The 27,523-nt window shown below is 43.2% G+C and overlaps 1 protein-coding gene across 3 annotated transcripts in view; it reads left to right on the forward strand.

Annotated features, from left to right (window-relative positions):
* The window catches only part of ACTN1 (actinin alpha 1), an 86,056-nt gene that overhangs the window by 48,184 nt on the left and 10,349 nt on the right, over positions 1 to 27,523 (forward strand). For all 3 annotated transcript variants that reach the window (XM_030239815.2, XM_030239813.2, XM_030239814.2), the window contains exons 4-14: positions 4,487 to 4,573; positions 5,099 to 5,186; positions 6,085 to 6,163; positions 12,038 to 12,119; positions 13,842 to 13,927; positions 20,593 to 20,685; positions 21,815 to 22,045; positions 22,583 to 22,730; positions 23,323 to 23,473; positions 25,845 to 25,953; positions 26,430 to 26,570. In XM_030239815.2, coding sequence (XP_030095675.1) covers positions 4,487 to 4,573; positions 5,099 to 5,186; positions 6,085 to 6,163; positions 12,038 to 12,119; positions 13,842 to 13,927; positions 20,593 to 20,685; positions 21,815 to 22,045; positions 22,583 to 22,730; positions 23,323 to 23,473; positions 25,845 to 25,953; positions 26,430 to 26,570 — 1,295 coding nt within the window. The remainder of the gene's footprint in view (positions 1 to 4,486; positions 4,574 to 5,098; positions 5,187 to 6,084; positions 6,164 to 12,037; positions 12,120 to 13,841; positions 13,928 to 20,592; positions 20,686 to 21,814; positions 22,046 to 22,582; positions 22,731 to 23,322; positions 23,474 to 25,844; positions 25,954 to 26,429; positions 26,571 to 27,523) is intronic.

Raw genomic sequence — 27,523 nt, forward strand, 5'->3', positions numbered from 1 at the left:
CAAGGGGTGTGTGCAGTCCAGCTGTAGATCTCTGTACATATTGGCCATCAATGCCCTGGCTTTTTGTGGGGTTTGGTTTTGCTTTGTTTTAATCTAAACATTTTGTTAGCCAGAGTCCTTAGAATCAAAGTCTGTTGTGGCATACAGAAGATCTGTGTAAATCTGGATCAAGGAAGACGCTAGTCAAATGGTTTTCATCAGCTTTTAAATCTCATTGTCATCTGACACCTCAGGAGCCTTCTTTTGCTGTAATAGATTCCATACTCATGTCAAATGCTCCTGGAACTTAACAGGCTGAATAGGTCAAGTTTGTCACCCTAGGACTGGTTTATTTTTACTTTAAATCTGCACAGAAAGTTGCTGTTTTCTTAAACAGGTCTTGCTAACTTCAACATACAGATAACTTTGGATGAAGTGACCCCTATTCTCACCTGCACAAGTAAAAGGAGAGATAAAGCCTAGGGATTTCAATGATTGCAAAAGTCCCATCTGAGGAAAACACCTACTGAAGCACCAGGCAGTGCAAGCATACATTTATTTCACTATTAAAAAAAAAAGGGGAAAATAGAGTCTCCCTATGTCAGTGAGTGAAGCATAGCATTTATTTGTCCTTTTGTCCTGCCCACTCTGTTAGGGACCTGAGAGTCACACTCTCACTAACAATGTCATCTATCTGTCCTAAATCTGACAGGACCATCAGGAGCAACATGCTTTCTGAAGACAGGGGTGTGGATAGTTGTCCTGCTTTATTTGGCTTTTGTTTGACAGGCAAAATGCAGAGCAGCCTTTATGTTGTCACCATTGTTATAGGTCTCCAATTCACAGATTATAATGCTATCCTTTCAGTTGTTCATGCCCTGCAACTTCTTCCCTCCATGGGGTAATCAAAGGCTCTGCTCTCATGGGCAGCTCAGAAATATCTAGGAGGGGATAACACTTTCTGTGTTGTTGATTCAGCTTCTAACTATCCATGGCAGGAAAGGAAGCTTAATAATTTTTGCATTTTTCAAAATGAGTTCATGCATTTAAAAGAGGTGGTGGCATTTCAAAAGGCAAGCCAGTACTGTAGTTCTTGCCTACTTGTTACTTGGTGCAATGATAGGAGCTGGGTGGAAACATATTCACTGGTGCAAAGTGTTTCCTTCCAGTGGATGCAAATGCTTCACCAGCATTAGTCAGCAGTTGATCAGCCCTCAAGTTGAATGTAAATCACATTGATAACATGTGCTTGCTGCTGCTGTTCCTTCAACAGCTGCTGGTGTTGAAGTGCACACAGTGCTTAGAGAGGCCCTGCCAAGAAAGAGCACTTGGAAACCCGAGTCAGGCTTTTAGAAAATACTGTCTGATTACAAGCCTTTTAATACATGAACTGCTCTCACATTACTGAGTCTTGCTTATATCAGCAGGGACCAAGCATACTGTCTTTAATTAAATAGTAGATTGTTCTAGCTTTGTAGTGTTGTATCCAACTTTTTAACAATTCTTGGGGAGTTTCTTTTTCTTCATCACCAGGAAGCAGAAAGCTTCACGTGAACCTGTTTTGCAACCATGTTTTTTGCTTTTGTTCCTTGGCCTTCTCTACTGTACTAGAAATAGACTGGCAGCAGATGAAGGGTCATGAATTCTGAAGGAAAAGGAAGTTGGCAGCCAGGAATGCTGGGGTGGAAAACCAAGTGAGTGAGGGCCAAAGAGCATAGAGTCCTCTGATCAGTCTGGTTGACTTTGTAACCAGGTTTCCAGGAGAAGATTTTTAGCGCTAGAAATGAAAAATGCTTGGCTGCTTCTAATAAATAATAACCATTTTGTCAAGTCTATTTCAAAGAGCAACAACAAAAAAAAAGGACAGAGGATTGTGTAGCTTGTTAAATATGTATCCTGGGATGGATCACTCACTAATCTTACTGACATAAGTATCTGCTTGGTACATTGTGGTACTGTGTAAAGTAAAATGACACGTAGAGATGAAGTAGTAGAAATATTCTGGATTTCCTCCACAACAGCTTTGTTTGGGTGCACTGCTAAAGAAAAATCAGATATGGGAACAGGGAGCACATCTTTCTTTTTAAAAGGGTCGCGCTGTGAAGAGAACTGGGAAAGAAGGGATGCTTTCACCTTAATTCCACCAGCTGACATTATAAAACCAGAATTTAGGAATGTAACCAGAACATCGTGCCGAGTTCTTATGCGATGTTAGCGACTTTACACTACTGGTTTTATATAAGTGTCTGGACCTCTATTTCCAATTTAAATCCATGGAGCAGTAATATTAATTACTTGTTTCAGGTCACTGATTGATTTATTACTATTCATGAAGCATTTTCAGCATTAAAATATTGTAATCAGATTTTAATCAAGCCTATTAAAGAGCTCCATTTAGTTTCAGGTCTTAAATATATCCTAGAAGAGTCCTGCCAACTGTCGGGTGTTTTACAAGCACTGGGTTTTATGACTTTTGAAGATCCCCGTGAATATCAATCCATTAACAAAACAAGCTGAAAATACAGATGCTTTCTTGTATATTTTAGCTGCAGTATCGCAGATATTTGTTAAAATAGTGAGGATTCTCCTTCAAGTTGATTGCAGTGCTTTACTGGAGGGATGAAGAATGCAGAAAGTACAGAACTGAGTACACTTGCCATCGCATGACACTTTCTTGCACCAGCCTAGCGGACAACCCCCTGATCTCAAAATGTCTATAAAAAATTAATTTGTGTGAAAACCGTCAACAGACAAACACAGTTTTTTCATGCCAGCAAAAGTAACTGTAGGTTTTTTGTACTGAACTGGAAAGTTATTGGCTGTTTAATTCTGGGCAAACTGATGACCCATTAAGAGATCTTAGCATACTCTGAAGTTTAGAAAGGAGCAGAGACAAGAGTTTTTCTGTAGAACAAGGTAGCATGTCTTGCTTCCTGTCTTTTGCATCTGTAAATCACTAATTCAGATGTATGTCAAAGGACAGTAGAGCTTATAATTCTGATTTACACTGGAAGTTGCATGACGTGTATCTCCGAATCACAAGTTTTCAGGAATTTGGACACGATTTCTGAAAATCGATTTTTGGGGTGGGTGCTGCTGGTCTGTTGGTTTTGAATACAATGAGGTTCACATTTTGAAATTTTTTCATAAGAAGAAAAAGCATTTTTTTAATAGCCTAAAGGGAAAGATTAAAACATTGTTATTTTTGTGGCGCTATCCAGACAGGCGTCAATTGCCTATATGGCAAATTGTGCTTGCCCCAGAACACAATTCCTGCTGGGCAGGTTTATGAAAGAAGTGGCATGGAGGTGTCTACAGGAGTACAAAAATAGTTTCTGACAGTCTTCTTGGGACTTGGATTATTCTACCTCCAAACATTTTCTCACTGAAAATACTCTTGTAACTTGTCATTTATTTGTGAAAGATCCTGCCATACAGGGACCTGTCAGAGAATGAGTAGGAGAAAACAGCTCAGCTGGTTTCACTATCCAAAAATGTGAAGGCTGTAAATTCTGTAACTGTGTGTGTGTGTGTATATATATATATATATATATATATATACATATCTGTGGAATTTTTGTAGATGTTGAGGATCAGTACTGGAGACCCATCTGCTCACTGTTTGGCTCTAGTCCCTACATGGTGGGAGCTTCTTTCTGGGCCAGCTTTGCCCCAAGCACTTGTTGTTCTCAGGACCTTGATCCTTCATCCTAAACAGATCATACCTCACACACGCAAGCAGTTGCCTTGTAGAACCTCCAAGTTGTTGACCTTTTATGATTTATATTGTAAATCTAATGAGCAGTAAAGCACAGTCTGCTCACAGTCATGGTTTATGTTATGTTCTGCATTGACTGGTCAGCATGAGTCCTTGGTTCTTCTTCCACCAGGACGTGTGGATTTTGAGAAATGCTCTGTTGTGTTTTCTGGAAATTACATGACTGAAAGAAGTCCTATACAGGAAGGCTGATGTATTTAGGCTTGTTTGAAATTAAAATGTTTATGGTGTATGGTTTTTTTGGTGGTATCTTGTTCACAGGACAAAACCAGCTGTCAGAGCTCATCTGCTCTGGGAATTGTCACTGGTTCTTCTGGTATATTTATGTTGGGGCAGTTCTATAGGTGACTTGGAGTAGATATGGGATAAGAGAAGGAAGGCTTATCCTTTTCTCAGTTTGGCTTCTCTAAGTAGTAGTAATTATACCTGAGGAAGGTGCTTTTAGGCCCATGTGGGGAATTACACTGATCTAAATGAGTGCTTATTCCCAATCTTTGGGATCATCTGTGTCTGTTTTGCTCTCAGTATTGTACTGCAAAAGTCTGATTACGGGCTACTGTACCTATCAGCAGAGCATCTGGGAAGGCAGGGAAAAACAGGAATTTTTAGCAGGAATTCCATTTCTCCCTTCTGCAAAAGGAAATGCTCCCCAATGCTCCTGTTTTACAAGGATTTGCAGTTGCAACCTTATGTCTATTTCTTCTCTTTCTACCTTTTTTTTCCCCATAGAAATCGTGGATGGCAATGTTAAAATGACCCTTGGAATGATTTGGACCATCATCCTTCGTTTTGCCATTCAGGATATCTCAGTTGAAGGTAAATTTTAGTTCTTTCCTGGCACTGTTCAGTAATGGACAACTGGGGTAACTAAATGGCGCTGCCACTTAAATGGCCCAGTATGTCCTCTTAAGTAAGCCACTGAAGGATCCTTGGGAGCTACCCTTCCCAAGCTGCCATGACATCTCATGAACATTTTTGGCCAAGCTCAAGCACACTGAGATGAGTTTTCAGATGCTTCTCTTACAAGAGATTTCAAGGGTAGCTCAAAAGAATGACTAAGCCTGAAAATTAACTTATCACTTAAGAGTCCTACAAGACTCTCTAGTTCCAAAAAGCTATCTCCTTATTACTGAACCTCATTAAGAAGATGATAGTAACAAAACTATCCTAGTAGACTTTTCCAAACAAGAAATTCTCTGACAAGTGAAGTTAAATAAAGCACAATTTAGTGCAGTCTCTACCAAAGAGGATTTGGTGATGGCTTTCTAGTATATACTCCAGAGACTCCTGTTTTCTAAGAAAATTAGTTAATTGATGTGTTTTCTTTCTTTCTTTCCCTAGAAACATCTGCTAAAGAAGGACTTTTGTTATGGTGTCAGAGGAAGACAGCCCCCTACAAAAATGTAAACATCCAGAACTTCCATATCAGGTGAGTTACAGGCAAGAACTTAGCTTTACAATCTGTGTTATTTTCCTATGTCTCTCAGTATGTGCAGCAATATTCCTGACAGACCTCCCAAGGCAATGCACGTGCACATTACACAGTAACAGTGCAGTCCAGAGAGATGCCTAGGAAGATGAAGGCAGAGGTTCTAAGAGGATCCAAGTACCTCATTCAGGTTACCGTTGCTGCTTTCAGAAAGTTCTTCAGGGCATTAAGTCCTCCAAGAGCATATGTGGCATGGGCTGAGCAAGAGAGCTTTTGCTCTGTGAAAACTCAGAATGCTTTAGCAGCCATGAATAAAGGACTGCCTCCTAACTTTTGTAGTATGGCAGAGCTGGGAAGGAATAAGAGATTCTCTTGCTCTGCTTTTCTTATTTTCAAGCTGGCAGATGTTCCAATGAAGATTCTTCACAGCAGTGTTTTTTCCAGAATGTCTTGGAGCCTTGTATGAACCATATAAAGTAAAGCACTTCTAAGCTTAACTGCCATCAGTGCAGCTGGCTGGGGACATCTGCCTTTTCCCTAAGGAATGTCCTCATTCCTCCTTCACAGCTTGGGTCTATGCCTTTTTACAACCTCGAGCTGGTGTGCTGCACAGGACATGCACAGAGGGTTCAGCACAGAGAACTGCCAAAAACAAGATCCCAACACAATGGGCAAGTCTTAATTACAACAGGTTTTTGTAGGGGTTGAAAGGAATCCTTATTGCAGTCTCATGCATATACAAGATATCTCTGATTCCCAGCACTTACAGAAGCACTGTTAGTTGGAAACTAAGACAGAATTAGTTGTCTCACTGCCTTGGTGCCTTCCCTCATGCTCACCCCTGTGTGTCTCTGTGGCTGAGCAATGTTCATTGTTCTCTCTTGTGTTTCTCTCATAGTTGGAAGGATGGCCTTGGTTTCTGTGCTTTAATTCATAGACACCGTCCAGAGCTCATCGACTACGGGAAGCTACGAAAGGTACAAATCCATTTGTCTATCAGACCAGATGCTTGGCACCTTACAAGTAAAGAGGGAAAAGAATTAGCTTGACAAACATAATTGGAGAACTTCAGCACAAGCTGGCAATTGCAGGGCTGGGGGGAAGGAAGGAGGGATGAATCAGTACATTCAGGCTCCTTAGTGAAGCGTGAACTTAATGAGCTTCCTGCTTGACTTTCCCTGCTTTCAGACTGCCTTGTATGAGACACACGTGCCCCAATCCCAGCTGATGAGCAAAAGCTGGCAAACTCAGTAACACTAAATGTGAGAATAGTTCTGTGCTAATGTTGCAGACTAGTGAGTCAAATCAGGCTTAACATTTCTGTGGAGAGCGGGATAGAAACCAGTTATCTGGTGTTTAAAATGCTCATTGAGGAGTTTGTGTGCCCTTACTGGACACTTGTCACATGCTTCCATCTCAGCACTGGGTCATCTTCAGTACTTCTGGGCTTCTCTTAGCATGCAGGTATCAGGTGCCAAAAAAGCATTTGTCAGAAAACTCAGTTTTACTCCAATATTTGTTCTGGTACCATGATACCAAGCTTCAAATTTTACTCTCTGTGTGGTTTGGAGACAAGATTGCTGAATGGATGATGACAATAACCACTTAGTGGTTTATGCTGCTCCCAATGTCTTGACCCAGCAGTGCAATAGAAGATCAAACTGGGTTCTTATCCTACCAGCGTTCCTGCAGTCTGCTGAGATCCAGTTTCACTGGATCTGTACTTGAGTCACCAAGAGCATAATGAAATGTCACCAAGAGCATAATTCATGTGTACTTGCTGGGGCTAACACAAAAAGCTTGTCCATCAGATCTCCTAGACTGTGTGTTTTAAGTGCATGTCTGCTTGATGTTAGCTAGGGAAATAAACATAGAAGCCCATCATCAACAGACCTGGGCTCTTGGATCACCATGCAAATGGACAAAATGTAAATGACCTAATCAAATTAGCTGCATCCCAGATGGCAATGAATTGTACAATGCCTGATCTGCTTTTCAATAACCTTTTAGATCTTTACTGTCTTCCAGAGCAGTCAGTTTTTCTGTTCACTTTTAGTGTCTGGATTCAGCACATGGTGAATAAACAGCTGGGGGAGACTGTACCTGTTTACATAAAGAGCAGCAAGAAGAAAAGGAATTATTAGAGTAACATTTTCCATGCCTAATCTTGGGAAAATAACACAGCTAAGCAATGTGTGCCTGAGAAACCCAGGCAGGTAAATGCTACAGCACACTCTGTTACCAACAAAGCCCAAAGCCAAGCAAAAACAGAGTGAAGGAAAGTGAGTTATTTGTTGATATTGACTGCAGGCTTTTTAGGGTGAAAAATAGGGTGATTGTTCTAGCCAAATTCAATGTGCATGAGAGGGGATTTTTCTTATTTGGAGAAAGGTTAAATGGAACCAGCATCTTTTGATCTCTGCTTGCTTTTAATCCCATCCTTCATCTTGTTCCCTCTGTCCTTCTGAAGTCTTCTCACACTCTCTGTAACATTTTTATTGTTGTTCTACCTCAGTTACTCTAAAGAGGTGAGATTAAATGTATGTTAGAGAGCTCTCTAACAGCTGAAATCATGAGCAAATAGCTGGGAGGAACTTAAGAGCCTAGTCCTTAGGTATAGCAGTTGATGTGTGCTGAAGAGAAGTTAACCTTCTTTATGCTAGATATTTGAAGCCATTTGTGGTATATATAAACACAGAGGAGGCTGCTGAGAGGCAGCCATTGCAGAGGATAGTAGATTAGAGATCCACCTCAAGTTCTCTTCCAGCTCTAGGGAGCAATTAGTGGCATCTCAGTTGTGTGTGCCTTTGGCAATGCTGTGTGTGTTTCTGTGTATACACATACACACACATCTATGAGATGAAATCAGTCCAAGCTGCCCAGAGTTCTGCACTGTACTTCTTGTTAGGGTAGCATTCTTCTGCAGCTTGTGTTTCTGCTCTATCACAGGGGCTGTGTCTAGGCTACAGACCTGTATTGGCAGTGTGTACTTGCAAAAGGTAGCCAGCCAGCATAGTAGCCACATGTTTTCCCAAAATTTAGCAACTTCTTTTGTCAGCACTGTTTTGTATTGGGTTTGTTCCTAGCTATTTTTCATAGTCTAGGTGTATTAAGAACAAGCACAATTCTTTTCTGCATGTGGGCACTGCCTGGCTAAAGTTCTTAGTACAGTCCAGGCCTCAAAACAAGAGGTACAAGTCCAGCTTGGTGTTGGTGATTCCCTGACACCCCAGCTAATTGGTTAGATAGTTTCTATTTAGTGCAGATCTGTCTGCTATTATTCAGCTCACTGTAGATAAGGTCTTGGGATTCAGCTGGTGGTCTGCAAGTGAGAGGTATGCAGAGGATGGGCTTTCCCTTCCTCCTTTTACCTTGACAGTAGCTCAGCTCTGAGCTACATCCAAGATACTTCTGTCAGTGTTGACAGTGACTGACTGCTGGCTCTGGCTCCCCCTCATATACCACAGTATGTATAGAGCTGTGGTCTGTGTACTTATGTGTTATATGCAGATAATTCTGAAAACATGAGTTTGAGATTTCTTTCCTAGTGTCTTCAGTTCTGGCAGATATAGTAAGTGCTTGCTCTCTCTGAATTTTCCTTCCCCTCCATCCCCTTTCCTCATTGCTAGTTAATAGATGATGTTTTTTATGTTACATTCCAATAATTGCCTTGGCAACCTTGTGTGCTGCAAGGACTTGGAAATAGCTGGAGGAAGAGAGGAGTCCCTGCATGAATTAGGGTTGTGGTGAAAGATGAGGAGCTGTGATAAACTTTAGTCAGCAAAAGCAGAGAATGAGACAGGTTGGCATCTGTCTAGGGCAGGTTTGCTGTCTGCCACCACTAAAAGAAAGTACCTCCTCCATGGTAAAGCTGTAGATTACCTTGTGGCTAGCTAAGCTAGAGTCTGGCAAGTTACTGTTCTTTTTCATGCCTCTGCCATTGCTATGTTCATGTAAATGGAATTGCAACCTCATCTGGGTCAGTGCTCTTCTGGGTGTGTGTTTCAGCTGTGGAAGGAATCAGGAGATAGGTGACTTGTCTTTTGTTTGATGTGCTGTGTGGGGCCCTAAAGTGTGCCTGCAGCTGTGGTGCTTCAGTGCAAGGCTTGGAGCTGCTTGGCCAGTCTTTATTACATTGCCCCTTTTCATGGGCATCAGCTGAAATGGGTGATTTGAAATCATGATTAGCTGATGTACAGTAGGATGGAACTGAGAGTGGTGGAGTTGGCAGGAATTTCATAGGGCTTGAGACCCTGTTGCAGTCTTGGAAAAGCCCCTGGGGAGCCCTAACTCATGCACAAGGAGCATCATTGTTGGGATGAGCTGCTCCACTGTTCTTGAAGGGTGAAGTTTTTCCTACAGGGAGCAGAGTCTTGCTCGAGTGTAGCTCTCTGCTCATCTCCAAGCTAGTCTTGGACTTAAGTAGTTTGCTGTCAGTAGTGCTATCTTTAGTTTCATTCCCTAAGAGATACTGTGATCACACATCTTTCTTGCATGTGAAGTAGAAATCTGCAGGCTTTATCTAGGTGAGTCTCCAGTTTCCCACATGTTAAAAAATCTAGTCCTTCCTTTGGGACTGCCCAAGCCCAGTAAGTTTTCCCATCAGGAAGCCTCTCCCAGCTTTCAGCCAGAAGTGTCTTTTTAACCTTTGGCAACAGTGCTCCTGGTGTTGTTACTTGCAAACTGATAGGAAAGCTATCTGCAGGGAGATTTGCTCCTCCTTTTCCTCCAGGAGAGGCTGGCAGATCTTCATGCAGCTGGTTCAGATGAGTCAATGCTAAGGAGGGGTTTGTGTTAATACTAAACACTCTGTTAGGGTGTTAATAACCCTGATGGTCACAGTCAGCATGGGATCAAATTTGCTACACAGTGGTGACATTTCTACAGAAATAGAAAATGGCACATGGACTAGGGGAAGACTGCAAGGGAGCTGCCACTTGGCTTTTCTGCATGCTCCTGCACTTGAGTGAAAGAAAATCTGTTAATTTTTTTCTCCCTAAATGAAGCTAGGGCCATGTCTACACTCAGTGAACAAAGTAGGTTATATACCACCTAGTCTCACCTCCTCAGATAAGGCTTTTGGTTATGCTGTGGGTTCATAAAGGTTTTTCCACACCAGGCACAGAAGACAAGTAGGTTGAAATTGAAGTGGTTCCTCTAATTCCATTGCAGAGGATGGTTCCTTGTAGCTGGAGAATAGTAAAAATCCACTGCCTGCTCCACTGCTCAGCTCTGAAGAGGTGGATGTAGATATATTTGATGTGGTCACCACTGAAGGTGTATTATATAGGAATACAGGGATTTGACACTATGTCATACTGTACATGACAGCTGCTGGCTCCATCACAGCATGCCTGTGCAACATTACCTTGCTTAATGTTGACTTGTTCCAGTGGATTTAATACTGATTACTGTCTGTTTTAGTGGCCTTTGTGTGTGGTTTACTTTGATAGGTGAAACATTGCTGTCTGAGAGAGACATTCACCCAAAGGAATATGTTGCTGATATTGGATGCCAGCCTAATACATGCTAGGTTCCTAGGGAAATGCTGCAGGAAACTGCTTTTCAGAGCAGCTCAGTTCCCTAGTTCATGAAGGCTGTAATCTGAGGGCTACATAATGACCAGTGCCATAAAGGAAGTTTTATTCATGCCCTTACCCTGTCTGCCCAAGCCTGCCTAGCTTCATCTTTCCTGCTGGGTGGGTTCAAAGGAAACTGCCTGTTGATTAGAGCTGAGGCACAGCTTAATCTTCCAAGTCAGTGCAATAGGCAAAGGCACATGGTTCATATAGAAAATAAACAGAACATGGATACCACTCTGGAAAGAAGATGAAACAATTTTGCTGCCTTTTTCCTGGATTTTTATGTGGGTCTCAGTGTGAATGGCACAAATGACAATATGGAGAGTAGCACCCCATCTTTCCTCCCTCCCAAAAGACACCAAACAAGATGGCTGAACACTAGTGGTTTATGCACAATCTTTCATCCAGTAGAAGCCACATGTCTCAACAGCAGAAACTGATAATGCAAATGTCATTTGTCACCCATTAAGTGGATTGATCTTTCAGAATAATGAAGTATCATGGTTATACAGGAATATAGGAACAAGCTGGTATGAGAATCTTACGCAAGTTGGCAAGTGTCTTGTTGCTGATTATTATGTTTGAATGCTGGACACAATTTTCAGAGTCTTTAATTTTCAATGACATTTGTTTTTCATGTTTTCTTGTGTGGCACTTTAAAATCTACAGAAAATTTATATAGAGAGGAATAGAAATGTACTAGGGAAATTACAAGACCTGTGCAGAAGGAAAATCCATACTCAAGGCAAAATGGTTACTTTTATATGTATTTATTCTGCAGAGATTCATTGAAACATTTATCTTCCTCCCACTCAACTGGTGTTCAACAAACTGTACACTAGCTAAGGACAGTACCCCTTGCAGATGTTGTTACTATTTTAGTATTGCTTAGATGTTCTAACAGATACATAGCTCTGCAGTTCTTTAAAATGGAACTTGCAAACCTAATATAAACATGAGATTTAAATGTGAGATGTGGTCTCATCATTTACTATCAGTATGATGTGAAGCCAATATTACTTATAACTAGGTTCAAGACAAAATGCTTTTTTTTTTTTCAAGTGCATAGACTGTATGTTGATTATCATACCAAGAGTCCCCAGGCTCTTCTTTCAAAAGGGAGCTAATTGTTTCATCCTCTGCATGAGGCTTCACACACAGTTTTTGTCTGGCAATCACAGTTATCTGAGCCAAAGCTCTTTCTGAGAGAAATGCTGTGTACCTTGTTAAAAATTGATGCTGATGCTCTTCCTCTTGTGTCTTTTCCAGGATGATCCTCTCACTAACCTAAACACAGCTTTTGATGTGGCTGAGAAATACCTGGATATTCCAAAGATGCTGGATGCAGAAGGTAAAGTAGACTCCAACAGCTTTTAACTTGTTTTTTCTCAAGACATTTTCCAGTTCTTCTAGGTGGACTCCTTTTGTACAAGATTCCAGTAACCTCTAAATGTTCCCTGTGTGACTGTGTAGTAAATGTATAGGGAAAAAGTTAAAATGGAATAATGAGTCACATATTCTGCTTCCCTCTTCCTCCTCTGTCCTTCAGTCTTTCGAGTCTAGCATGGAGATCTTGGATTGGGGTTGACACACAAGGCAGAGATGACTAACACCTGTCATCTGCTGACTGAAGTGTTCCCTTTCAATTATCAGGCCAGATACTGAGTTAGTGGATGGTGTAGGCCTGTGCTCCTTTTGCTCCAGGGTTTTTTTTTTATGGTGGTCTTTCTGACATTGCTGATATTCTTGCTTTTGAGGGCATAATATTATTATTATTATTATTATTATTATTATTATTATTATTATTATTATTATTATTATTATTATTATTATTATTATTATTATTATTATTATTATTATTAACTGCTTTTTCTTGACTACTCAGAAGTGTTTGGCATAAGATCCTTCACTGACTGGGTCTGTAGACCAAGGCAGAGTTCCATGTTGTTCAGAGATGCTTTTGGTGCTGATTGTGACTGCATCCCTGAGGCCACTGGAACAGCAAGGATTACTTTTCAGAGCCTTGTCAGGACCAGCTTGGCAACAGAATTTGAGGACTGTAACTCTGGAGTACAAACAACAGCCTGAAATAGTTCACTGGTTGTTGGCTGTTTGCCTAAAGCCAGCAGGCTTCAATGGTAGAAGCTGTATTTCAGACTTGAGTTGGACAGGGGAAGCAGTTAAACATTTTTGTTAAATAAAGGAGTGAGAGGATCAAAGGGAAAAGGTGGGAATAGGACAGCCAAACCCAGTGAACCTGTATTTTAGTAACTAGGATATTCATGTTCTTAGGTGGTATTTCCCATCCCCAGAGATGAGTTTTGCTTTTCCTGCATTCATCATGCTGAAGTTAAAAAAGAAAAATCATGAAGTTTCCAGAGTAAATTCAAATGTTTCCTGCCATTCTGTAGGAAATACAGATACCTCCAAAATAATTGGATCTAGCTTCAGATCTCAGCAAAAGTAGCAGTGATGAAGAGGGTCCCTGGCAGGAGTTCTCATTGCTCTTTACTGATCTCTCTCCTCCCTCATGGAGTGAAGCTAATGTGCATTCCTCCACACCATTAATTCTGATCTCTGGAGGTGTTGAGTTTCCACTGAAACTAATGAAAGGGCCTTTTGAAATTCAAGCCATCATTGTGTTGAAATGGAAGAGGGAGACATGGAAAAGAAGGGAGAAAGTATCTTTCCAGAAGAACAGAACTGCACGGAGGAATTGCAGTGTAATATGTCTATAATAGTCATGTCAGCCTGATGCCAGTTTGTGTTGATTCAATCCACCAATCACAGTAATGTTCTCAGGACAGGGAAGTGCTGTGACACAAGACCTGCTGACATATGGCTGGCTCAGCCTGGCCAGACTCTGGAGGAAATGTTATGATGAGGGAGGGGAACCAGAAGGATGATCCAGGGTGCTGAGACACACACATCTGGGGAACGCTGGGAAGCGCTGTGGAATCGCTGTGACACGCCCGCGCTGCAGCCGGCCTCCTGGACAGTTGTGGTTCTACCCCCTCCTGTGCTTTCCTCCCACCGGTTGATTATGCTCTTAACGTGAGGTTTTTTTTGACAGACATTGTTGGAACTGCCCGTCCTGACGAGAAGGCCATCATGACCTATGTTTCTAGCTTCTACCACGCCTTCTCAGGAGCCCAGAAGGTATCGCAGGATCCCAAGCTCCCTCCACAGAGCACACCTGGTGCCGTTGCTAATGTCCAAACCTTTTTTTCTTTCTCTCTCTCCTCTCTAGCTACGGGCATCTTTATTATTATGTTCTTGGTAGAGTTGGCTGTTGGTTCAAAGTGGTGCCCCAAATATAATACATGGGGCAAGGGAGCCAGGAATTCCATTTCCCTCTAGTCAGCAGTACTTCCAGTGGCACTTAGGTATGCCACACTTTGGCACACATGCAAATTTAAGGGAGTAGGGAGCTCTGCCTTCTCCATTTGCCTTATGAACTGCTCCTGATGGCCAAGAACCTGAACCTCTTGATCCTGGTAAATCCAAGCTAGGATGCTTGGTTTTACAAAATGTAAAGACTACCACATAGATGCTCTGCCCAGCAGGAAACTGCAGCCTACCCCTATGGGAAATAACCAATTCACTTTTTTTTTTTTCTTTTTTTTTTTTTTTTTTTTTTTTTGTCTTTTCCAAAGATGGAGAAACAGAGCTGACTCAGGTTTTATGAAGGGTTTAATGAATGGCCAAAGCTTTATCTTTTGCCTTATGTATGCTGCAGGTTCCAGCAGCCTTGCTTTAAGGTCTGAACTTGCTGCTTTCTCAAGTTGTGCCACAAATTCAGTCCCCATTCACCTGGGGCTTACAAAGCATGTCTAACAAGTACATCCATGGTGGTTTTGTAAACAAGCATTGCTTATCATGACAGAGATGCCTGGTTTTGTTCATTTGTTTCCTTTTTTCCCCTCTTTTCTCTTCCATGTTGGAAACCAGGCAGTTGAGTCCTTGCTACTTCTAGCTTAGCCATTTTCCTGTTGGTAATGGAGTCACTTAAGGGAAACATTTTTTGGGTGAAACCTTGTACACATCTCTTGCCAAAACCAAGCTGCCTCCTGTACTTGAGTGCCTTAGGAACAGGCAGTGCACGTTGCAGCAGAGCAGATCCCGTGTAGGAAGTGCAGTGCGTGGGAAGGCTCTGATCTCCAGCTCCTCGAGCGCGGGCGTTCAGATCTCCAAACAACTTGTTTGCATCCTTGGGCCGGGCCCCCAGACTGTGAAGTTGCAGAGCCCAGATCCTCGTCTCAGGAGCCCCCTGGATTGGGGGGTAGGGAGGGGTGCCGCTTTGAGCCACAAGCCAACACTGCTAGCCACCTTCTGATCCGAATTCCCAGCTCTCCGCATGGAAATCTGTTTGGCCTGTCCTGCAATGCATGATGGGAAGTTTTCTCCCCCTCTCACTCGCCACCCATGATTGTTTTGTTTTATCCTATGTGCTGCTTCTTACTTTATCCTTTCAACCTCTTTTCCTTCTCTGCACAGATATTATAGGCACGCTAAGGCCGGATGAGAAGGCCATAATGACCTATGTCTCATGTTACTACCACGCCTTCTCAGGGGCGCAGAAGGTGAGACTTTACCACTAACAACCCCTCCCTTCACCCCGCCCTGCCCACCTGTCCTCTCCAGTGAGGAACGCCAGACTCCCGTCCGCCCCAGGGCGTTTGCAGGGAAGCCAGTGCATCCAGTGATGCATTTGGAGATGCCATCTGTAATCTTGATGGAGAAGTGATGTAAATGTCCTTTCGGACAAACTTGAGCTGCTCCTTCCCTCCAGTCTCACAGCACAGCAAAGATGAAAGCATTTGGTAAAGCTGGCATTGGAAGATGAATGGGTGTCTGCTCTGACAGAGACAGTACCCTTTCAGTAACTAGTGGGCATTGTCCTGGCCAGGCAGTGCACCTCCAGAAGTACCACAGTCAAATCTGCCCACTCCAGGGAATCGCAGCCTGTCCCTCTTGGGCTGCCATCCTGCCTTCCATACTCGGCCTCCATTAGGTCAGTGATCTTTTCCTAGGCTGGATCATCTGTGAACTGGTTACATACCACTTTTGTGCTTCAGCCATGAAGTTCATTTCTACCAGGCCTTCAGCTTTCCCAAACTCGTGAGCTTTTCTGTTCCTTGTTTCTCCCTTGTAATTCTCCTCTGTTTCCCAAACCACCTATATGTTTTATTTATCTTTCCTCTGTTTTGCCCATTTCCATAGCTTCAGGCCTTCCTTCTTCCTCTGCTTCCTCTCTTTACTCCAGAGTCTCTTTGCCTGTCATCAGGATGTTTGGAACTAAATAGCTGCAGATCACTTTTGGGCAAGGAGAAAGGTCAATTCTTTTCTCCCATGTCATTACCTGCCTGGGCTGCCGCCCTTCCATAAGATTACTGCTAATTTCAAATAAGAGACTTTAGAACAGTAAAATCCAAAATGCAAGACTACATTCTTCATGTTATGGACAGGCTTTTTCTATTTGAGACACAATCCTTGTGTTGCCCAGCTTGAGGGCTAATCTGACTCCTGGAAGATTCCATCTCTTTTGTGCAAAGCAGTGCTGATGGTCCCAACATTGATTCAGTTTCCATGCTGATGCTGGCTTTCAGAGGACAAATGCAAGCAGTAGTTTCCAGGGAGCAGCTCTTTAGTTCAAGCTTTTTGTTCTTTGCCCAGTTTCATATAAATTACATGATACTGTCTTGTTTCCAAGGAACTGGGAATGTGTCCCACGGCAGTGCAGTAGACTTGCCCATTTGGCATAATTTGTGTAGTCATGACTTTTCCGCTAGGATCTTGTGGTTTTTTGTTCAAAACACTCAAGACCAGTCTGCAAGCTCCAGCCAGCTGATACTTGCCCAGGAAGACTGTAGTTTCAGAAATCGCGCCAGCCTCATGATAAGGCGTGCTGCTTGCCAGGTGCCCCTGAGGGACTGCTCCATGCAGTCTGCTTAACCTGAGGAACTCCAGATGAGGAAACATCAAACCACAATATGAGGAGGGTTGTAGCCTGCTGCAGAAACAGCCATGCCATTCACCAGTCTCTTCCTTTTCTCTCTGCACCCATTCCATGATTTGGAAACCTGCTCAGCAGGTTCCATGCTCTGATCAGCAATTTAGGTGGATGCTCAGTCTGCTGGGATAATTGAAAACAGTCTTCTGCTTACCTCAGGACCTGAACCAAGTAGCTGGGGCAAAAACTACAGATGAAGTTTCTCAGTATTAAAGTTTCAATCCCATGTAGTCTAACTGGCTTACAGGGAAGATTTATTACATTATTAATTTTATAGCAGTCCTGATGGGCCAGCAACTCAACTGTGCCCTGGCAGGAGGGGCACAGCTCCTTTTTGGAGCTGCCCTAGTCAGAAATTAGCCAGCTGCTAAATGAAGACAGATTCAAACCCGCAGGCAAATGCAAGTGATTGCTGAGTACAAGCCCCCGCCCAGATGTTACTGTGTTGCCACCTCCTGCAGGGTTAGGTGACTTACTGTGATATCACTCAATTTTTCATCTAGATTTTTCATTACTGCCACCAGGCCTGAAGGGAGAGTCCCATGAACCGCTTTCTGCTTCTTTCATTCTCTTATCCTGAGCCTTTGAAGGTACAGGGTCCCCAGCCTGACATGTGTATGTAGATGGCTGCTTTTTCTCTATGGCTTTTTTTAAGTATATATATATTTGTAGGTATACTTGCTTTGGTTGGTTTGCTTGTTTTCTAACTGCTTCTGACTTTCACACTAAATGCATGCAACTACTGGTTGGCTTAATATTTTGTAAACTTGTGGCAATTTCTAACTAATGTTTTATTGTTTTATTAAAAGATTGTGTTTGGTGTATAGTATTTTGGAGTGGTCCTCTGAGGCCAGAGGACAACAGCAGCCAGGCATCTTCCCCTGAGGCTAGAGGACAGCAACAGGCGGGCATCCCTACATAGTGCACTGTGGGAATGCCTTCCTTCATGATCCTCCTCAGCAGAAAGACTTGGATCCATGAGCTAGAGAGACTGCAAACTCTGCACCTATCCTCAGCAGTTCAGGTTATGGTTGAGAAGTACAGAAAAGACAAAAGGCAGATCAATTGCTGGTGTTCAGTTTTTCATTTTGATTCTATCAGACAGCATGTGCATAGACACAGCAGCGTGGTATCAAGCAGAACGAGCTTGCCCTCCCCAGGACTCTGAGTGCAAGCAGTACAGTGTGTCAGCATGGTGCTGCACTGAAGCTGATGAGCTCGCACAGGTTCTCTGAGAATACAGGTGTGCAGCTGCCAGAGCCCAGGATTCTGCATCTTCTCAGTGCAGCCCTGTGCCTTGTGGGCATCTTGGCTTTTTTGGAGTTAGCATGAACATCCTAAGTGCATCATTGCCTTTAGCAGTGTGGGGAAGCCAAAATAGCTTTTTCCACTGAACTAATGAAGGTGTAGGGGGAGCTGCCTTGGCCTCATGTAAACATCTTGGTGTTCTATTCTTCTTTAACCTAAAAGTGTTTCACTTCAGTTTTGAGGTTGCCATCACTGTGGATCAGCTCATTAACAGTAGTGTGGAGGGTATTTGTGAAGGTTGTCTGAAAGCTTTGGCATCCTTTTGTCCTACCTTGCTCAGAGCACAGTGTAACATGTTGCTTGTGATATTAATGCTGATTGTGGCCACAGACCCTTTCCTGTGGCTGCAGCAGCAGTAGCACACTGTTTCCTGGAGCAGTAGCAGTTCCAAGGCAAGAACCATTGGGAGGCAAGTGCTAGTGGGAGAAAGAAAGCCTCTACACTCCTGCCATTAGGATAACACAAATAATGTCGTAACTGCTGACATTCTTAGGGTCTTTTTGTTTGGACAGTTGTTCAACTCACATATATACACACACATATTTAACCTTGGGCAGCTGGAGAAAGTCTATCATCAGATACATGTAAATATGCCTCAGTGGAAGGGGATCCTGCCTGCACAGCTGGCTGCTGCTGCAGTGAGCTCATGGGGTGTAAAAATAAGAAAGTTAAATGAACACCTCTCCTGGAGTGATTGAGATAAACATTAGGTACTGCCAGTTCCCTGCAGTCACTAGGCATATCATGGTAGGGCTCTACCATTGTCTTTTTGACATACTATTAGGTCCCATGTCTATAGTTTTCTCTGAATATCAAAAACCACTCCATTAGAGTACAAGCTTTAGCAAAAATAGGTCAAAGTACAAGCTTTTTAAATGTAACCATTGTTTGCCCTTTTTGCAGGTTTTTTTTAAGTGAAACTGCTCCTTTTCCTGTACAGGTCTCTCTGATGTGTTTTAAATTAGCTGGTAATCTGTGTATCTCATAGCTGGTCCACTTTAGTGAAGGGGCAGATGACTGAATAGATGTTTTAACAGCTTCATTTCATTCTACAAATGAATAAGATTGCTGTGTCCCCTGGGACCTTAGCAATCCATACATCACTGTGCAGCCTATGACTTTATTGCTATTCTTGCTGCTTCAAATCAGCTGCAAAAAATCAGAGGTTTTTTTCTCAAATGTCCTTGAAGATTGAATAAACAGATATTAAAAGGTCTTTTTAAAATTGAAAAATGTTGAAACTTACCAGCTATAAACTCAGCAAAACTTATTTTGGCATCAGTTCTAAATGCAGTTTTGAGGCAGGACACAGTGTTCACAGTTGGTTTGTTGTAGTGTTGGCCTCTCCTCCTTATTTGCAGTCAGCCTCTGTAAGAAGTAGCTCTCCCAAGGGAGCCTGTGGGTACCTGTAGCACCTTCCCCAGGCACCAGGGTCACAGCTACACTGTGCTAAGAGGGGTCTGAGGAATGCCCTGATGCATCACAGGGGCATCTCCTCAGGCTTTGTGGCATGGCACACACCATGGCCATGATAAAGGAGCTGATAACCCACAGATACATTCTGTGCAAGGGTCAGCCTGCTTGTATGTCCCCTGTGCCAGACACTGCTTCTGAGTTCATAGCTAGGATTTTTCTGATCCTTACTTTCCAAATTCATGTTCTGACACGTTGAGCTCCCTTCAGAGAATCATTTTTTGGTCTCACAGTGGAGAGAACGAAAGAAAAAACCTCCAAACCTAGATAGTAACAGTCGGATATTTTTTTATTGTGAGACTTGTTTTGGAAGAGTAAGCAGAATGATCAGCCAGAAAAGTGGGGAGAAAAGAAATCCTCTTCTCAGCTGGATCATAAGACTGAATACCTAGTAGGTGTACGCTTCACCAAGGAGGTGGCCCTGTAATCAGTGCCAGAAATACAGTGAAAACTGGAAGACAGTTCTGCTGGGCAGAATTGAAGATTAGGAGGAGTATCTACCATTTTATCTTCCAAACAAAATTAGGAGTTTTTCGTAAGTCCAGATTGTGGCTTAACTCAGTTTGGGTAGTTCTTTCCTGGGGTAAAAGTATGGAGGCAGTCTCATTAGCTTGACATCACTCTGTTACTGCCGTTCCAGCTCAGAATGCTGGTGTGGGGAGTGGAGGTGGCAGCAGAAACTCTACCTGTCTTTGTGAAGAGTTAGCCAGAGTCCCTCTGGTAGGAAGCAAACAAGGCCCTCTTACAGAAGCAGCTCCAGAAAAAGCATAGAAACATTGGTTGTTCCACAACATATAGGGTAGAATCAGTACAGCTGAGAATCTCTGAAGAAGGGAAAAACCAAATCCTTATAGAAGGCCAGATGGAAAGCAGAGAGGTCAGGACAGATGTCTCAAAGTGCAGACAGGTTGAGAGAGCTAAGGGTAGGAGATTTTACCTGCAGATATGTAGCAGGAAGCCAAGCTGCAGGTTTTGGTTTGGGGTTTTTTTTCACATTTTTCCTTTCTTCCATTTTTCTTCTCTTTGTCAGGCGGAGACGGCAGCCAATCGGATCTGCAAGGTGCTGGCAGTCAACCAGGAAAATGAACAGCTCATGGAAGACTACGAAAAACTGGCCAGTGATGTAGGTGTTGTTTTCTGAGTGGTGGTATGCAGAAAAGCATTGCATTTAATGCTGATAAGTAATCTCGGGGAGTGCTATTGAACCACTGCTATTTTCCCTGGAAAATGAGTTTTTCCTCTTCAAATTGAGGACTGAAGTTACCCTAAAGACAAGAGCAATCTACTTTAAAACAGAAAGCTTCCACAGAGAAGCTTTCTGAATTTCTCCCTTTTTTAGGAGCCAACCCAGAAATGCTAAAATGAAAGGAAAAATCAAGCTGGTTTAACTTGAATTCATCAGGACTGTACAAGGTCATTAGATCTTCCATACAACTTGTATGTTAATATACTGTAGAAATCAGGAGTTGGATCAGAGAAGAAAAGTTAGTGATACTTGAAGAAAGAAATATGGATTTGCTGATAATGGAAAGAATCTGTGTCAGATACAAGCTGCAGGCTGCTTTTGTTAACTGAGAAGGCTGACAGACTGACAACAGGGAAACTACAAGAGACCACATGTGGACTGATGTATGTTTGTGGTAGATAAGTAGGGAAAAGATGGACAATAGAAGGGCAAACATAACCTATAAGCCTGGTTTCAGCCTGATATGAAAAGCATAGGGCACTACTCTACTCACACTGTAGGCTGCCTATTGCATTAGCATTTTGCCAGCTCTCCAGATGGGTTTGTTCCTGAGGTATATTCAAGGAGCAACAGTGACTTTGAGGAAGCTAGAGTGGGAAAAGTGTAAGGCTAAACTGAAGGCAAGAACTTGATTTCTCCTGTCAGATTCTTCTGGAGATAATATGACAGCATCTTTTACTTATGCAACAGTCCAGTAAAATTCTTAAGGCTTTAACATAACCCAAGGATGTAGTTTTGGTCCTGCTTGTACAAAAGCTGTGCCTTAAGGATGTGGGATTGGCACTGCTGCAACAAGCGATACTACTTAGTGTGGTAGGAAATGTGCTGCTCATTAAAAAAAAAAGTACTTCCAAAAAAGCTGGCCAGCTTTCCTTTATGAGCCCTGCTGGTGGCAGAATCTTTCTGACAGCAAACATAAAAGTAAATGGTCCCTTATGAAATCAGAGCAACACCTGCAGTTTCAGCACAATTTTCAGTTCAAGGCTTCTTGTCATTGCTCCTCCAGCTGCTGGAGTGGATTCGTCGCACCATCCCCTGGCTGGAGAACCGGGCCCCAGAGAACACCATGCAGGCCATGCAGCAGAAACTGGAGGACTTCCGGGACTACCGCCGCCTGCACAAGCCCCCCAAGGTCCAAGAGAAGTGCCAACTTGAGATCAATTTCAACACCTTGCAGACCAAGCTGCGGCTCAGCAACAGGCCAGCCTTCATGCCCTCCGAAGGGAAAATGGTCTCGGTGAGTGCGGTGACTGCTTCTGTTACCCCAAACATGCCTAAAAAACAAGAGTTCCTTTCTGCCCACGGGTGTGCAGAGAATGCCCACCTTTATAGTGACATATTATGTGAGAGGAACCATGAAAAATACAGGTCAGGGGGGCCATGATAGGAGAGGATCAAGTGATTGTTGCTTCCCTGTGTCTAAATCAGACTCTGAGACTCTTCACAAGTTGCATGTCTTTATGAGGAGATGTCTCGGTGGCTTTTGTTTTTTCTGATTTAGAAATGGTTGAGTTTTATTAAAGTTTGATGTAGGGGAAATTTAAAACTCTGGAAGTGTTTTTTCTGAAGATGGTTATATCCTGGACTTCTAGTCCTGCTTGCCTTAAGTCTGACACTTTGTCTCCCTGACTTGTCTGCAGAGCCCTGTGAGATGAAAAGCCCATGCTCACTCCCTCCCATCAGTTGGAGCCATGTAGCTTACTGAGACCAGTGCTGGTGAACATCTTCCCTCCAGCTTCTAACTTGCCTTCCCTTCTCATGTTTCTGTCTCTAGGATATAAACAATGCCTGGGGTGGCCTAGAGCAGGCTGAGAAGGGCTACGAGGAGTGGTTATTGAATGAGATCCGGAGGCTAGAGAGGCTGGATCACCTGGCAGAGAAGTTCCGGCAGAAGGCATCCATTCATGAGTCCTGGACAGATGGTAATGCCAACCTGCATGCTTCCTGTTGCCTGACACAGTCCTGACTGTTATGTAGGGTGGAGGAGATGGATTGTGAATGGGTCCTTCCATGAGAGTTTCCTCTTGAGAAGGCTAGATGTATTTCTTATTTTATTAGAAAGCAGTGTATGGAGACCAGCTTTGATCTCTGTTCTGCATCATACAGTCAACATTGGCACTTCGTAACTGTGGCAAAGTGAGAACTTTGGCTAGAAGAGAGCAGCCACAGAGCAGAGGCAAAGTCCTCTATAGTAAGTGCTACCATTGGCTTTTACAGGATCAGCATAACCCATTTTTCACTTACTGAGACAAGTCCAGCGTAAACTGTGGCAGTGCTGGCTTAGCTACATTATTTGCCCTTCTGTGTTGTTAATGGCAAACTCATCCTTCGTGGTTTGAAAGTGAGCATTGAGCTTCTCTAGGCCAACAGGCGTGGGGACAAGCCTCAGGCAGGGAAGCTGGAGTGAGGCCAGTGCCCTTTTGAGGGCCCTCGAGGGTGCCTGGATGGCCAGAGCTGGTTTTGGCCACCCTGGGGCCTGTCCTTCATTCTTCTGTCCTTTGGCTCCCTCCCCAGGTAAGGAAGCAATGCTGCAGCAGAAGGATTACGAAACTGCAACCCTCTCGGAGATCAAGGCCCTGCTGAAGAAACACGAGGCCTTTGAGAGTGACCTGGCTGCACACCAGGACCGCGTGGAACAGATTGCTGCTATTGCACAAGAGCTCAAGTATGGCACCCCAGCGCAGGTCCCATCCTTGGGGCCAGGGAGGCTTAGTCAGCTTTGCCCTCTGGAGAGCAAAAAAATCCATCCCCATACAAAAATGCTGGGAATTCCCAGTGTTTCCAAACAGTATCTAGGATACTGCTATCCAGTATCTGGACACACCAGAAAAGCAGGCCAGAAAATGGATGAGCTGTGGGTGCTGTTGAAGAGGAGGCAGAATTATATTCCTAAGCCAATTTTCCACCCTCTTCCAGTTCATTATGCTGCCATGAACCCTTTCCTAAAGAGTCTGACCTACTGCTGGCACATGCTGTATTTCAGACTTGTTATACTGTCATACTTTTCCAGGGATAGAAGGAAAGAGGAGAGGATAGGAGGGTCCTAAAACAAAATATAAGCCCTCCTTATTCCAGCAAGGAAAAAGCTGCTTGAGCCCATCTTGGCCTCATTCATTACCCCAGGAGTACCTGCACTGTGTGCACTCTGTTCAGCACTTGCTGCAGGGCATCCTCGCAGCAGATCAGCTCTTTACCTGCTTCCCTTCAGCTTGGAAACCTTCACCTCCACTCCTTTTCCTGGAAAAATACAGGTTACCAGGAGAAATGGGGAGCTCATCAGGATTGCTAGAGATAGCAGGCAGGAAAAGAGGTAGCAGCTGCAGCACAGGGAGGTTTTGAAACCCTGCATGTTTCTTGGCAACAAACAGTCTGAACTACTTAGTTTTGACTCTGTTTCCTATTTTTAAATGATTTATACATCACACTGGCCTATCTGGAGTCTGGGCCAAGATCAGTCCTCTTGGGCTGAAGAGCTGTTTTTTTTCTAAAAATTTAGGATTATTGGATCAAGATCATTATCTTCTTTAACAACAGAGATTTACAGAATTGTTCTTTTCCACTGGAGGATTGACCTTGGAACAGGAGGAGGATTCAAGGCAATCCTCCATGTCAGTAAGATTAAAACTGAGTCTGTCTAGTCAGCAAGCATTACCTGACCTGCCACTTCCAAAGCACACACGACATGTCAGCCAAAGCAGCTGCAGCTCTAAGAGCAACAGGGAAGACTGAGGCCTAAGCTGTGGGAGAGGTTATTTCTTCTGAAGTGTGAGAACAGCAGGCTCTGCTATTGTTATAAAAGCCATCTTCTGTTTCAGCAAAGAGGCCATGCCCTGAAATATCATGGCAGAGTTTTTTTCTCCCCCAGAGACCCAGAGAGATGCAGAGGGTGTGGAGAAAGCCATTGCAGCCACCCATGGCAGGAATATTTGGGGACATGGCACGTTGCCCTCCCTAGCTGCAGTGGTCCAGCACAGGTGTGTTATAGGTTAGGCTTTCAGAAGGAGTTCTTTCATCTGCAGTGTTGGCTCTGCAGCAAAGTAGATCAAGTAACTGATCTGGATTAAAAACCTAGCAAAGAAGTTATTTTTAGTCCCCATCAGATACCTGGCTAGTTTGCTGGAAGGCTTCACCAACAGCTGTGCCCACACACCCCAGGAAGGCAATACAATGGCATGAAGAAACAAGGCTGAGGGGGGGCAAGAGTGTAACCTGCATTACTGCTTAAAGAATTGCTTGTCAGATGGCTCAGGGTCACTCAGTGATTTATTCCCTGTGATTTATTTTGGGTTTTTCTCTTAAGGCTGACACTTCCCAGATTGGCAGGTCTCCCTCTGCAGATTTCTCCCTCTTTGCCCATGTGCAGAGCATGAAGCAATGCAAGGCTACAAGTTTTAGTGTGCCCGTTTGTTCTCCTTTCCTCAGTCATACTTTTTCCAGCCTGTGTTCCTTGAGTGTCAGCTTATAGACATGTCAGCAAAGCACTTCTTGTCAGGCATATAGGAGAGAAACCTACACAGTTATTCTGGGATTGTCCTAAATAAATTTACTGGGTTATGTAATTTAGCTATTCCTTGCCATTTGTACTATGCAATTCTTAGGACAATCTTAAGCAGTTTCTTAGTGTTCCTAATAAAATCTTCTGTTTCCATTCTGATGTATAAGACACGGTTTGTTAGACTGCATAATGTTCTTAAGCAGAATACAGGAGCAGATTGCTCTCATCATAATCTGCTTATTTCCAGTTTGAGCAAAAGTCTGTGCTCCCTTCCCCCTTTGGCAAGTTATTCCCTTCAGGTAGCCAGCCCCAGTATTTGTTGAGGCCTTGGGTGGTCCTGTTCTGTGATGTTTGGTTCAGCATAACATAGTGTCTCCTAAACTAGATCCTGGTATCATCCTGACTTGCTTTATTTGCAGTGACCATGATCTCTTTGTCTGAATCTGTCTTCAAGATGGATGAAGATTTCTAACAGGTTTCTCTTATTTCTGTACAGGGTCATTATTTGACTTCTTGTCATTTTTCTCCCCACCCTTTATAGTGAGCTGGACTATTACGACTCTCCCAGTGTCAATGCCAGGTGCCAGAAGATCTGTGATCAGTGGGATAATCTGGGTGCCCTAACCCAAAAACGTAGAGAAGCCTTGGAGGTGAGACACATCACAGGTTGGACCTTCTGGTGCTTTTGTGAGGGCCAAGCTGCAGTGGGCACAAGCAATATCAGCTCACTTGTGAACTCCTGGAACATCCTGCACTGTAAACATGGGCTACATTTCAGAATACTTAGGCTGCTTTTCTTCAGCTCAGTTATGGTGCCATTTGTTTGCTCAGGCTATTGACTTATTTTTACTTTTTATTGTGTTTTGTAGTCTCATTCTGCCTGAAACTTTGCCTTGTTTTGTTTTATTTCAAAGGACCTTGGATTTATTTTATTTCTCTTAGAGGGAAAAAATCTGTCCAGTGTGTAATCTCTTAACACCAGAGAGATTTTGTCTGATGTGCCATCCTGGGAGCACCAAGGAGGTCTAAAAGGAAGGAGCAGCTTAGACAACCCATGTATCTATATGATTATTCTTCTCCATCTCTCCTGATTTTCTTTCTTTTATTTCTTTTTGTGCATGCACAGAGGACAGAGAAGCTACTGGAAACAATTGACCAGTTGTACCTGGAGTATGCCAAACGAGCTGCCCCTTTCAATAACTGGATGGAAGGGGCCATGGAAGATCTGCAGGACACATTCATTGTTCACACCATTGAGGAGATCCAGGTACAGAGCAGTCATTTGCACAGTTAGGTGGGGACAGTGAGAAGTTTGGGGTCTCCTGAGTTGTATGAATTCAGGGTGATATGAATTTATAGGTTATATTTTGGTGCTTCTGCTCTGTTGAGTGAGCCTTATCAAGATATACAAAATAAGTATCTTTTTCCTTTATTTTCTTCAAAAACCTGGATCCAAATAGGTATAAAGCATACATACATCATCCATGCTGGAGACAAAAATTGACAACAGATTTTTCGGAGTAACTCCAGAGCCATATTAATGGAAACCTGAAAACTGAGAAAGCCTTTTAGGGTCTTGTGGAATTTTTCTTAACCCACATGTGCAAAGCTACTTACAGGGACTGCAGGTCAATTCTCACATGGAAATGTTGTGTCCAGATCATTTGGTCCTATGTGATAGGATGTACCGTGAGGACAGTTGAACTACTAGCTGGTTTTTGGTGCTGAGCACAAAAAAACCCCAGGAATTGTCCATTTTGGTGCTGAATTACCATTTGAAATCAAAGTTGTCTTGCCTTCTCTAACACAACAAAGACAGTATCTCAGTTTTTCCCCTTCTGAAAGGGTATTAGGAAAGCAACTTGAGGTATATACAGGTAATTTGCAGACCTTAGAGAGCAGGAATTACTCTTTCCTGGATTTCAGTGGCGACTTCTATTTCACTTGCCTGATGGGCTAGTGAAAAGAATGCAAGTCAGGTCTTTGCCAGAATATCTGAGAGGAGTGTGACCATCAGTGAGGCAGCAAATGGGAGACCTACAGGGAGGACAGCCAGGACTGCGGTGCAGTAGTGACAGTTACTAGTTTCCTCCATCCTTCCCACCCTGAACAAAGAGGTTCATTAAGTCTTTCTTAATGCCACATAATCTAAACAGCGCTTAACCATTTCCATTGTCTCTTGTGGCTGTTTGCAATGTCTTTCCCAGCCCCCAGACTTGT

This window comes from Serinus canaria, chromosome 5 (genome assembly GCF_022539315.1).
Source record: "Serinus canaria isolate serCan28SL12 chromosome 5, serCan2020, whole genome shotgun sequence".
Taxonomy (NCBI): Eukaryota; Metazoa; Chordata; class Aves; order Passeriformes; family Fringillidae; genus Serinus; species Serinus canaria.